The 13,476-nt window shown below is 30.1% G+C and overlaps 3 protein-coding genes across 7 annotated transcripts; 2 read left to right on the forward strand and 1 right to left on the reverse strand.

Moving 5' to 3' along the window:
- Window positions 1–642: 642 nt before the first annotated feature.
- On the forward strand, window positions 643–1,941 carry LOC143344372 (mitochondrial import inner membrane translocase subunit Tim10B). Its single transcript, XM_076770377.1, has 3 exons — window positions 643–938; window positions 1,051–1,146; window positions 1,239–1,941. The coding sequence occupies exons 1-3, from the start codon at window positions 915–917 to the stop codon at window positions 1,410–1,412; spliced, it is 294 nt and encodes a 97-aa protein (XP_076626492.1). The 5' UTR covers window positions 643–914; the 3' UTR covers window positions 1,413–1,941.
- On the reverse strand, window positions 1,731–6,522 carry Arfip (ADP ribosylation factor interacting protein arfaptin). 5 transcript variants are annotated; one of them, XM_076770376.1, is made up of 6 exons: window positions 6,516–6,522; window positions 5,528–5,716; window positions 5,142–5,309; window positions 4,748–5,069; window positions 4,485–4,662; window positions 1,731–4,281 (listed from the first exon to the last, which is right to left on the reverse strand). In XM_076770376.1, exons 2-6 carry the CDS (start codon window positions 5,697–5,699, stop codon window positions 4,129–4,131), a joined length of 993 nt encoding a protein of 330 aa, XP_076626491.1. In that variant the 5' UTR covers window positions 5,700–5,716; window positions 6,516–6,522; the 3' UTR covers window positions 1,731–4,128. The 5 variants fall into 5 exon arrangements, with proteins under 5 accessions (XP_076626491.1, XP_076626489.1, XP_076626487.1 ...); XM_076770374.1 differs by lacking the exon at window positions 6,516–6,522 and adding an exon at window positions 6,366–6,467; XM_076770372.1 differs by lacking the exon at window positions 6,516–6,522 and adding an exon at window positions 6,109–6,354.
- Window positions 6,523–6,831: 309 nt separating this feature from the next.
- Pix (ATP-binding cassette sub-family E member 1 pix) lies at window positions 6,832–11,398 on the forward strand. The gene is made up of 9 exons (XM_076770371.1): window positions 6,832–6,952; window positions 7,639–7,872; window positions 8,714–8,929; window positions 9,049–9,256; window positions 9,321–9,507; window positions 9,636–10,042; window positions 10,123–10,435; window positions 10,546–10,780; window positions 10,862–11,398. Exons 2-9 carry the CDS (start codon window positions 7,660–7,662, stop codon window positions 10,907–10,909), a joined length of 1,827 nt encoding a protein of 608 aa, XP_076626486.1. The 5' UTR covers window positions 6,832–6,952; window positions 7,639–7,659; the 3' UTR covers window positions 10,910–11,398.
- Window positions 11,399–13,476: the final 2,078 nt, after the last annotated feature.

The following is a 13,476-nucleotide window of genomic DNA, read 5'->3' on the forward strand; positions in this document are numbered from 1 at the left end:
CCGAGCAACCCCGAGTCGCGCCGATGAATGCGCGCTCTTTCTCCGTGCAAATCATTGGAACTATAGTATTATACGTTGCTAGTAAGTTGGCAATCAAGATGGTATAAAGGAAAGAAGAACAAGTCGCTACAATCTCGATTAACCCGTGATCGTCTAAACCAATAACGGAAAAATGTATGCCCTCATCTCTGTCGTTGTGCCTGAATAGGCAAGCCTATTTTACTACACCAATCAAACCCCTATTTCTTCCTACTGCTAACTCACTAGTAGAGCACAATACGTTCCATGAGAAAACCAAGTTGAATGTAAATAGGGTTTGTCGCGCATTAACTTCCCGAATGCAAGAACAGATTTCTTTTAAATGTTTACTATAGCTTTACAATTTCTGGTCAAACTATCAAACAAATATCAATGATTATTATCGATGCTTAAATTTGTTATAATTTTTACAAAATATCGAGTGATTTACAATTTCTATATTTTGTTAGAAATATAAAGAATATTTTATTTTATATACATATTTGTAAAACAAATTGTATCGATCTATAAATTTTCTAAATAAGATTCACTAAAATCCACATCGTTCTTGAAATAAGTATAGCTGCTTATTAAGACGCTATTGTTGTATCCACATTAGTTCGTTTGAACTTACCATGGACTCGAAGCCATGAGTTCACTCTCTTTACATTCATCTTTACACTAAATAGAGAATAGATACACTTCTCGATATAGACTAAAGTCGATCAATCGAATTTTGATTTCAATTTGCATCGTGATTATCGTGAATGGATAGTAGAAAGTGTTGAAATAATTTGAAGAATTGGTGATGTATACTATAACCTAACAGAAAATAAAAACTGCGAATGTTAGGAATTTAAAAACGTGCCGTTTAATTTAAAAACAATAATTTAAATATGGATCTTATGAATTTAAGAAATGTACTTACTGTTAATATTTTATGTTTAGTAATTAATTATCGTTTTCTAACCTAGTTTTGTACGATTGTAAATAATGTTTGCAAAACTGTATTTTTATACGATTATTTTACAGTTGAAGGATTTTTTACTTCTGTATAACCAAATATCTGAAAGGTGTTTCAAACAATGTATGAATACATTTCTTTCGAGAGACATTACTACCGAGGAGGTGTGTTTTGTAATTAATTACATTTGTAGTCACTTATTGCGTTTAGACATTAAATGACATTAAGCTTTTCTTTCCAATCCGGCATTTTGCAGGATGTATGTATAAAAAAATGTTTGGAAAAATACGTTAATGGAAATTATAAAATGATGACAGTATTTATGGAAGTTGAACCTGTTTTTACAAAGAAGAAGATAGAAGAAGTTCAAAAAGCTCAGGCAGCTTTACAAGCACAAACGGAAAACAATGTTCCTGAGAATGTTACATAATTGATATTATGCAAATTAACGAAATTTTCCATTATGTATTTTATAGGATTAATCAACCTTAAAATAGTTCCCCAAATTGATAAATATTTTATAATATGTACATTTCACATTGTATAAATAGTACTTATTAGCCATTATTATTGTATCAATACATCATAAGATCATTTTAAATACACTAACAAATAAATCAATGGTTAAAGAGTAATTGATATGCAGAAAATTATAATTATTTTTTCACAATTACATTTTCAATTTCAATGTAAAGATTCAATATTCCGATATAAAAAGTATATTAAATAATTTTTACTCTGTACAAAGCAAAGTATATAAGCATTCATTTATTATTAGGAATTTGTATACACATAATATACACACAATAACATCATGATTAGGAACATAATACATTAGCTACAATACGTTTTATGAACTAAAAAGTGTTTGAACAGTGTACCTCGGTAATGCAAGTTAGTCAATGTTACTCTGCAATCTTATTTTTAATTAATAAATATAAGACTGTACTGTTATTTTATTACAGTATGTTTTATTGGCCTAAATGCTCCTAATAAAATTTCTTGAATGATGGAATGTATTTATTGTATTATCATAGCAAAATATTTAAAAAATTGATCGATTTTCAAAGATTGTTCGTTAAATTAATACGAATTACACAAAAGCTAAAATATTATTAGCATATCATGGTTATAAGTTTTATAAGTTCTGTTGATCCAAAGATAAATGCAGATTTACAACTATGACAATCTGCAGGAGTTTTGAAAATGCTATGAATTGTGTATGTATTTCGCATATGATTCATTTACACATATTACTTCACATACATTAAAAGATTTACATCATGATCACATTGGAAGAATTTCATTTAAAAAATTATGATAAAACGTATTGATGGTATAATGATATAATATTAATAGATTATTTTTTTTTTTTTTTATAATTTAACTTACTATCAATGCTAATGTAAACTATGAGTGTTAGCAACAAACAATGGTGACAATATACATACATTTACTTTATCTATACTAAAAATTGTCTACATATGAAGCGTAATAATCTGTAATATCTTAGTACAGATTTTATGTACTGCTGATTTGAAGTAAAAAATAAAAACTATAAATAATGTCAACATATATAAAAGTAAATATAAATCATATTTTTAGTTTATTTAACGTTTATTAGGGAAGATTAGTTTTGATGTGCCGCATATAAAATTCAATTAATATTTCCAATATTTAAAATTGAAATCTAAGAAACAACAAAATATGTTTAATATATGGATATTTTCCAGTCATCATTATTGTTTTCTCATTAGCACAAGCAATATATCTATTATATTGATGCAAAATGTAATAATATAAACAATCAATTAATACTGTTTTATACATATTGTAGAATTCAAAGCTCAGTTTATCATATTTCATGTATTTACATTAGTACTTCTCTAAGAAGTCAGATATAAAAATTAAATATCTATTGCATTTATGGTTTTATAAGCATTACTATCGAATAAAGAAAACCTTTACCAAATCCGTTAACAGACATTCTTGATTACTGTTGAACATAATTATTGTTGCACATAAATGCTAATCACATGGCTGAAACGCATTTATGTATGGTGCTTAGTGATGGGACTGATACCTATACATATCAAGATTCCCGAAACAATTCGATACCAAAGTACTTAATAGGAAATACTGAAAGGTATTGGAGTCTCAGGTTCTTGATATAATTTTTCAATACTTTTGCAATTACTATGTGATCGATACGAATATCGTACGGTATCGAGTAGATATCGATACCAATATCGTACGGTATCGAGTAGATATCGATACCAATATCGTACGGTATCAAGTAGATATCGATACTAATGTATAGATATGCCGGAACGTAAAGTAGCGAAAATGTGAAAAGACATGTACAATGGGAATGCGATATGAAACAATTTTAAGAATGAAGAGATCGAACAAAAAGAGAACGAAGGAATAGAGACGAGAAATTGTAGAATTACGCTTTCGTTTAAAATAATTTCATAACGAATCCAAACCCACGATCTCTTCGGAATTTTCGAAATGAAAATTTTTCCACTGTTACTTAGAGCACATTAATACCATAAATAAGACTAGAGTTAAAAAATATAAAATTTATATTAAATGTACGCACTATGATATTCACAAACGTACTGACTAGAAACATACTTTACAACTAAAATATAAAATTATGTGGTTCCAAAACGTATGCAACATTCTAACAAATGTCACATTTTCTGAAGACCCACTGTATTGGAGCATCCATAAATTTCACGATACTTTTGAATCCAACGAATATTAATACTTTCATAGCAACATTAATTTTGTTTGATACCTATACCTTTGATGCCAGACTATAATTTATGAGCTGGTATCGATAGTATTGATTTGGTATCACACCCACCACTAATGGTGCTACATATCTGAAACTGGCCAATATTTAAAGTACAATTCAGAAAAAAGTCAGTCTGTTTTTGCGTCTATCCATTCCTGTTCCAAAAATCATTTAAACCGACAAATATCTTAATAACAGCATTTCCTAAGACATTTTTAAGGATTCAAAAGATGTTCTACCTTTGTCACTTTCTCTGTTGCTTGAAGAAAGATTCGTATGGACGAATGCACCCCTTTATTCGTATTCTTCAAAATATTCGCATTTACTTCTTCTAGTGTAACTACTGCTCGAGCCACGATGGTAAAGACGAATTTGGTGGTTTAACCTTTATCTTAAATTGCTTCAATGTTGCTTCCAATGCAGTTTGATTTCCAGAAAAGTAGGCGGATATTGCATTATGAAACAACAGTAACTGTTTATGCATTACCTTGATCTGTAATCAAAATACAACATATATCTTGGGAAGTCTTTATAAAGATTGAATTATTTTTACTTATAAAGCCGAGTAAAAAACAAGTTATAATTATAAAATTTTATGTGAAACGTAAAACATCGTGCGAAATTAAGTTACTCAATTGTTCTTGGTTTATAACTTATGTTTTTGGTTTTATTTTATAGCGATAAACAAAAACATACCCTGTTTTCGTCTAAAAATTTAAGCTTAATCGAAACATCTGAACGTAGTTTCTCAAAATTTTGTTTATGTTCCTCGTAATTAGATTGCGCCTCTTCTAATCTTGCCGCATTAGTACCGTCAGATTTGGTTGCTTGCGCTAATGCTTCAAGATCCGTTCTATAGGCATCATATTCTATTCTGTAAAAGTAACAATGTTTAAACATTAAAGTTGTAAAAAATGTTCAATGTAAATAAATTTATTTAAAATTAAAACCAGTATTACCTTGCTGTTTCATACTGCCGTACTGTGAGCAAGGTGTCTTCAATAGTTTTATTACAGAGCGTATTTACGGAAGAAACAAAAAAATTTAAGGCCCCTAATAGCGTTTCACCGTTTTTAGTTAAATATCTCTGGGTTTCAGAGTTGTACAGAAACTCTTCTTGTAACTCGGGAGATTTCTGTGCTAACTCAGAAAATGCTTCTCCAAGAGCATGTTGTGTTTGAACAACATGATGAAAATGGGAAGCCAGTGCTCTTGATAACCGTAATACATTGCAATATTTACGTTGAGTGTCTCTCAATAATTCAATTTGCGTTTCCAGCTCTGAAAATCGAAACAATTTATCGATATGCAATAAAATTATGCACAATCGAAATTATATTACAGGTAACTCACCCGAATCAACTGTACGAGATGTTTTTCCAAGTTTTTCATACATTAACTGTCTGGTACACTTATATGTAGAAATACTCCAATTTTTAATGCTTTCAATTTTTCTTTGAGCAGTACCCATTGTTTGTGTATCATTATTGGGAATAGGTGTATTTGGAGATATTGTTACAGCTGCCATTTTAATAGAAACAGTTTTAAAACTAATGACAATATGTTGTAGTATACAGTAGTGCCCGCTTAAGTGACCTTGCTTGGGACTGGCCACGGTCATTTATATCGACATGGTTACTTCTCAGAATTTAATGGAGATAAGGAAAGAGAATTGATGGGGATAGCCACGGTCATTTAAGTGGGCACTATTGTAATTTAATACTGCTTGTATTACTTACATGTTTGTGACATAGGACTAGACATCGTTAAATTTATTGTAGCTGGTCTAGTTTGACTATCATTGTTACAATTGTTTGGTACATGAGGGGGAGGGGTTCCGCTATGAACTGTGTTGTCATTATCGTTTAAAGAAGGAGCATCTTTTAACATTTCATGAATACTTCGCTCCATTCCACTTGATACAGCAACTATATGGAACATTTTAGTTGAAAATAAGTCATTGCAAATAACGAAACATACGTATCCAAATGAAAGCTGAATTGGAAACTTTGCTAAAGATGATAATTCAAATTTTTAATAAATATGTGCTGAAATAAAATGAGTACGAATAATAATAAAATTTATTGCAATAGTATTAAATCTAATTAATAGAACGAACATCAATGAAAATATTACTGAAATTTATATTGAAAAAGGGTATCAAAATTGTTATATACTTACGAATATTGTGCAAAAAGTTACTGTATTAAAAATGATAATGAATTTTGTGAAAAAATGAAGAATTTGCAAAGAACAGAAAATGTTTACGAGAAACCGCCATTTTTTTATAATACTCGAGTCACTAAAAATTGCTACATACTGCCCAGAAAAATGTTGTATATTAAATTATGTATAAATAATCCAGTTGTATTGCGACATATTATATTTGAATGCTTCATTAATAATGCGAACTGTACGAATGAAAGAAGCACGGAGAACTGTCACTTGACACCTGTTTTAAAACTAAGTACGGTTAGACAGGCGTTCCTTCGTAAATTTCAGCAGTATATCGTTCGAATATCGAGAGATTGAAAATTTTTACTAATAAAAGGAACACCATTTTAAGTCGATACTTACTAAGAAAATCAGGGGATATATGTAAATGCTATTATTATATGCTTAAAACTTCAGAACGAATCTATATAATGTTTTATGAGAGATGCAATACATGAAACTAGGTGGCGTAATGCAAATGTCCTTTGGAATCACCCAAACCCTAAAACTTACAATATAATTTTCCCTGCACTCATTTACACTTTTTCTTAGTTAATGATAATTTTGTTATACGTGTAACAATGAAAATGTAACACATTACGAATAAAATTTTAATAATAGCCTTTCAAAATTGATGATCATTAATTCGAAAACAGCTGAAAATTTGGTAATCTGTAGATTTTTACCTGAAAATTAAATACATAATTACTAATGATAGAAATGTTACAATGACTCGAATTATTTATTTTTTCAAACGTTTACGATAGTTTGTATTTAGAAAATGATAAATGTGGGTTTGCACTACGTATTGAGCAGTATCGAGTGCATACTCTATCTTTTTATATTCTATGATTGCAATCGGCGCATGGGTGGTATGCGATGGTGTGTGAGTACGGAACTCCTTCGAAAAGCCTGTAAAGGAGTTTCCTCCACGTTTTTGGTTTTGACAGGTACATATTTGTATATACTCCAATTAAATATTACAAAATAACGACATAGTATATTTAGATTAAAATTAATTTTATTAATCGCGTGATATAATTATGAAATATTTTGCTAACAGTATATTGTGTCGGTTATTACACGAGGTTAGAATCACATAATGAAATGAGGAATTGTATTTTCGAGTATTACATGTTCTTATCCAATATAGACACATACGAAAATTCTTTTATAATACGTTTATAGTTAAGTCATTACTTTCAGTTTCATACTTTAGTCAGAAATATGACTATTCGTTATTTAATAAAATACCAATAAAACATATGTTAAATTGTTTTCTACAGGATTTAATTATTTGATAATATTCCTAATTTAAAAAAAGTTATATCTCAAAAGGTTATTCAGTTGTTTTATGTAAAGTGGAATTTATAATTATCAAAAAGTTCTTTTCAACATTAAATTTCTGTTCAACACTTTTTTGAAAGTTAATATTATCTAAGCATTTCTGTACTATTTGTTTGAAAGTCTTTGATGTTTTTACGTTTTTTTAATGAACAATTCAATATTCATTCTGTTTATATAATTAAACTATAATTATTACTATAAAATTCAAAATGTAAAATGAAAAATATCATGGAAATAAATTTCAACTATGCTTTTCTTAATTTATTTAATTTACAAATGTAATTTTCAGGCAAATAGATATCTCATCATCATGCCACCAAAAAAATCAATGGAGGAAACGGATCGTTTGACTCGTATAGCTATTGTTAATTCTGATAAGTGTAAACCAAAACGGTGTAGACAAGAATGCAAGAGATCTTGTCCTGTAGTACGGATGGGGAAACTTTGTATAGAAGTTACTCCAAATAGTAAAATAGCTTCTATATCTGAAGAATTATGTATTGGATGTGGTATTTGTGTTAAGGTATGCTAAAATATTTTGTAAAAAACGAATTTTGTATGAAAATGCTAATATTTACATGTGTAGATATACAGGGTGTTTGGCCACCCCTGTGAAAAATTTTAATAGGGAGTTCTAGAGGCCAAAATAACACGAAAATCAAGAATACCAATTTGTTGATGGAGGCTTCCTTAAAAAGTTATTAACGTTTAAAGTTCCGCCCGTACTGAATTTTTTTCTCGAAAATGCGCAAAATTTCGGGGGTATGTCGATTCACCAAAAATGATTGTAATTGATCCCTGCAACCAAAAATAATTTTTTTAGAACGATTTAAAATTTTTTAATTTTGCCCAAAAATTTCTGCTACTCAATTTTTTTCTCGAAAGTGCGTAGGATTTCGAGAGTATGTCTATTCACCAAAAATAATTGTAATTGATCCCCGCAACCGAAAATAATTTTTCCAGAATGATTTGAAATTTTTTAATTTAATTTTTTAATAACGAAGCCTCAATCAACAAATTAGTATTCTTGATTTCGTCTTAAAATTGTTTTCGAGGATGGCCGAACACCCTGTATAATGTTATCTTAAAATGTTTAACTTTAATAAATTTTAATAGTTATCAAATTTTGAATATCATTAATGTCATTAAAAATATTGTAAAATAATATTTACGCCATTGAAATATTGAATGTTTCTACTTTTCACATAATAATTTGAACAAATGTTGGGGATAACTTGGAACACCCCAGTGGCATTTAGTACAAATGCAGAAGCATGAAATACTTGTTTGGAATTGAAACCTGTTAATAATGGTTAAGTTTGTGATTGTTTAAATATATAGTGTTTGTAATATTTTGTTTTTAGAAATGTCCATTTGAGGCAATATCTATCATTAACCTTCCTAGTAATTTAGAAAAAGAAACTACACACCGTTATTCAAAGAATTCATTTAAACTGCATAGACTGCCTATTCCGCGTCCTGGGGAAGTACTAGGTTTGGTTGGAACCAATGGAATTGGTAAATCAACCGCACTAAAAATTTTGGCAGGCAAACAGAAGCCCAATCTGGGTAGATACACTGTATGTATATTCGCGTGTATACTTTTCGCGGTATAAACCAGGCCTGATAAACTGCATCAGTTTGTCAGACCTGGGATAAACTGTATCTCTTAAATTTACAGTTTTTCTAATTAATACAGGATCCACCAGATTGGACAGAAATTTTAAGTCATTTTAGGGGTAGCGAATTGCAAAATTATTTTACTAAAATATTGGAAGACGATTTGAAAGCCCTCATTAAGCCTCAGTATGTAGATCAAATTCCTAAAGCTGTAAAAGGCACTGTGCAACAACTCTTGGATAAGAAGGACGAGTGCAAAAATCAATTAGACATTTGTAAAATGCTGGGTAAGGTAACGTCTGTATTAGAAATATAGGATTAAAAAGCATTTTTTAATCAAATCGCTTATAGATTTGATGCATATACGCGACCGAGGCATCGACGCACTATCTGGCGGAGAATTGCAACGATTTGCTTGTGCTATGGTGTGCATCCAGAATGGAGACATTTTTATGTTCGATGAACCGTCTTCATATTTAGACGTAAAGCAGCGTCTTAATGCGGCTTTAACGATTCGATCTCTTATTCATCCTGACAAGTAAGGAGTTGATATTTGCGTAAACCATTCATATTCAAAATTAAGCTATATATGATTAATCATACATTGGGTATAAAAAATTTTTGTAATATTTTAATAAAATTGATAATATTATTAAAACTTGACAGGTTTATAATAGTAGTAGAACACGACTTATCAGTTTTGGATTATTTATCGGACTTTATATGTTGCCTTTACGGTGTTCCTGGAGCTTACGGTGTAGTTACTATGCCTTTCTCTGTAAGAGAAGGTATAAACATTTTCCTCGACGGTTTCGTACCAACGGAAAATTTGAGATTCCGCGAGGAGTCCCTTGTTTTCAAAGTAGCGGAAAGCGCTACCGAGGAGGAAGTGAAACGTATGAATCATTACGAATATCCCGCGATGACGAAAACAATGGGTTCGTTTAACTTAATAGTTGAAAAAGGGCAATTCACGGATTCTGAAATTCTTGTACTACTCGGTGAAAATGGTACTGGAAAAACGACATTTATTAGAATGTTAGCTGGTAATTTACCACCCGATGACGGCTCTGGTGAGAAAAGTTTAATTTACTCACGGTCAAAACATTTGAATCATTTAATTGTTGATTAATACAATTGTGTTTTTTTATAGGGAGTATTCCCCAACTACATATCAGCTATAAACCACAAAAGATAAGTCCTAAATCTCAAGGTATCGTACGGCAATTGTTGCACGAAAAGATTAGGGATGCTTACGTTCATCCTCAGTTTGTGACGGACGTTATGAAACCTTTAAAGATAGATGATATTATGGATCAAGAAGTGCAGAATTTATCCGGGGGAGAATTGCAACGGGTAGCTTTGGCTTTGTGTCTCGGAAAGCCTGCCGATGTTTATTTAATCGACGAACCTTCCGCGTATTTGGATTCTGAGCAACGTTTAGTTGCGGCCAAAGTAATAAAACGGTAATAAGAAATTATTAATCGTACTTATTATTACAACGAATTATTGCTTCGTGTATAAGATAACTAAGTTAGTAGCGAAGGAATTATTTCAACTTTTATTATTATTTTAGGTTCATATTACATGCCAAAAAGACAGGGTTCGTAGTAGAGCACGATTTTATTATGGCTACATATCTAGCTGACCGTGTAATAGTATTCTCTGGTGTACCATCTTTGTCAACTACAGCTCATAGTCCACAATCTTTACTAAACGGTATGAACAGGTTCTTAGAGCTCCTAGGCATTACTTTCAGAAGAGACCCGAACAACTTCAGACCGAGGATTAATAAGAGTCAATCTGTAAAAGTACGTAATTTTAAATACGAATTCATGAATAAAAAAATTTACATTTTCTTGTAAAATATATTTAACGTTACGTTTTTACAGGATTTGGATCAAAAGAGAGCAGGGCAATATTTCTTCTTGGAGGAGTGAGATATGAACTCATTTTGATAAGTTGAATAGCAGCTTATATGAAATACTGTTAAGACGTTTTTGTAAATCTTTATACGTTTAAAAGCCGGGAATGGAGTTCTTACAATATATTAAACACTAGTGACGCATATTTTGCGTTAAATCGAAATATTATTCGTTTCGACACGACAATTCTGCTTATAGGATATTTATTTTAGTAAATATATGAAGCGAATTTTTCGAAATATATTTAAAAAAAATTTAATTCAAAGAAATACAATCGTATTTTTGTACGACATATTGCTGCCACAAATTTATTTATGTCTATCAACATGCGTCACAATCACATTTCCAATTTGACACAAATTATACAATGCATTTTTTTGTACAAACAGTAATTTGTGTTCGATTATGCATAACAAATCAAAGGGAACTAAGTAATTCAGTATATTTACATGTACATCTGCTATGCAACGTGAATTATAATACAAGTGAAATTTAAAGAAAGAATGAATTAGTCATTTAATAAACCTCACAAATTAAATAATTTTATGATTTTAAATATTGCTACTAATAATACAATAGAAAGAATTGTTTATCGTGATATCACTCAAGAAACTGATATCAGCATCACATTTTTAAAACAGTATTTTTTTTAACCCTCGCTCAGCCGACTGTGTGCTAACGGTGGATGAAAAAAAAAATGATCCATTTTGATTCTGGCTGGTCGTGAGTTAAATCGAAATAACGTACATGTACTCTTTGTGAATACTCGATATTTGATGGGGAACGTATAACTATGTTTTTAGTTTTTAAATTGAGATTGTAACATTTGTTGTAATTTCAAATAAAGCTATATTAAAATTTGAAAAATTGAAGAATTATACTCGTTGCGAACGTTACATTTTAAAAGTGTAAAATCTATTTGCTACGTTCGAAAATAAAATATAACGGAAATGTATACATTTTACGGGTATCATTGTAGTCACGAGTAGATAAATTAACGTGCCAATTTAGCTATCTTATTTATTAAAAATTATTCATTATCAACGTGTTATTTTCATATAGGAAGCATTTACACAATGTTAAAATCAACAAGAGACTGCAATTATTTTTTATTATACCTTACTTTCGTGTGAGATATCAATTTTCGACAGTATGTGAAAATTGAAATATCATAAATTTATAAGGTACAATGAATCATTGTAAAATTATCAATCAACAAAACATATTGAAAAATAGAATGGTTCAAATGATCAAATTTAAGTACTACTAAAAGGATCTCTGATAACGAGAAACGTTATTAATATCTATCTTGTGTAATATGAATGTAACGAACTACCAAATTGATGGAAGGAAATAAAATTGAATTGAGAAAAGTAAAAAATGTGTAGTGATTATTGGAAAACAGTTCTATACGTTATTTGAATATTACAATTGACAATTGCAGGTGGATATCATTTCATTATTTACAAGATTTTCTATTTCTAAAGTCAATATCATTGAATAAATAGCAAACAAAGAATGATTAATTTATTACTTTATACCTGGTTAAGTTCTTCTTTTGTAATGTTTTAAATATAAATGTGTATGAGGATTTAACCTAAGATTTTGATATGTTCACATCACTAGTGACAAACTTATAACGTGTTGCAAGATCGTTTACAATGAAAGAACCCTAATCTTGAGCAATTGTAAATAATATATGTCGAAGATACCTCTAAATATGGAAAATCGGCGTCGTAGTCAACGTGTTAAAGTGTACGTGAAACACAGATGGTAATTAGAAAAATGATTTTTCTAGTCATTTCGATTCAAAATCAATTCCAGAATCGATTTTGTTTGCAAGTATCGAGCATTCCTATAATTATTGGATTCAGACAAAGGAATAAAGGAATAAAGTTGACTATTCTTTTTTCTTGTACAATAAATGGAAAATTCTTAATATAATACAGGATATTCGGCCACCCCTGGGAAAAATTTTAATAGGGGATTTTAGAGGCCAAAATAAGACGAAAATCAAGAACACCAATTTGTCGATGCAGGCTTTCTTAAAAAGTTATTAACGTTTGAAGTTCCATCCGTATTGAATTTTTTTTCTCGAAAATGAGCAAGATTTCGGGGGTATGTCTATTCACCAAAAATGATTGCAATTGACCCCCGCAACCGAAAATAATTTTTCCAGAACGATTTGAAATTTTTGAATTTTCTCGAAAAATTTGTCCACCTTACTGAATTTTTTTCTCGAAAGTGTGAAGGATTTCGAAGGAATACGTATTCACCAAAAATGATTGCAATTGACCCCTGCAACTGAAAATAATTTTTCCAGAACGATTTGAAATTTCTTTTTTTTCGTCGAAAAATTTAGGCGCCTAATTATATTTTCAGTAATGAATTTTTTTCTCGAGAATGCGTAGAATTTCGGGGGTATGTGTAATGACTAAAAATGATTGTAATTGACCCCCGCAACCGAAAATAATTTTTCCAGAACGATTTGAAATTTTTGAATTTTCTCGAAAAATTTGTCCACCTTACTGAATTTTTTTCTCGAAAGTGTGAAGGATTTCGAAGGAATACGTATTCACCAA

This window comes from Colletes latitarsis, chromosome 8, assembly GCF_051014445.1.
Source record: "Colletes latitarsis isolate SP2378_abdomen chromosome 8, iyColLati1, whole genome shotgun sequence".
Classification (NCBI taxonomy): domain Eukaryota; kingdom Metazoa; phylum Arthropoda; class Insecta; order Hymenoptera; family Colletidae; genus Colletes; species Colletes latitarsis.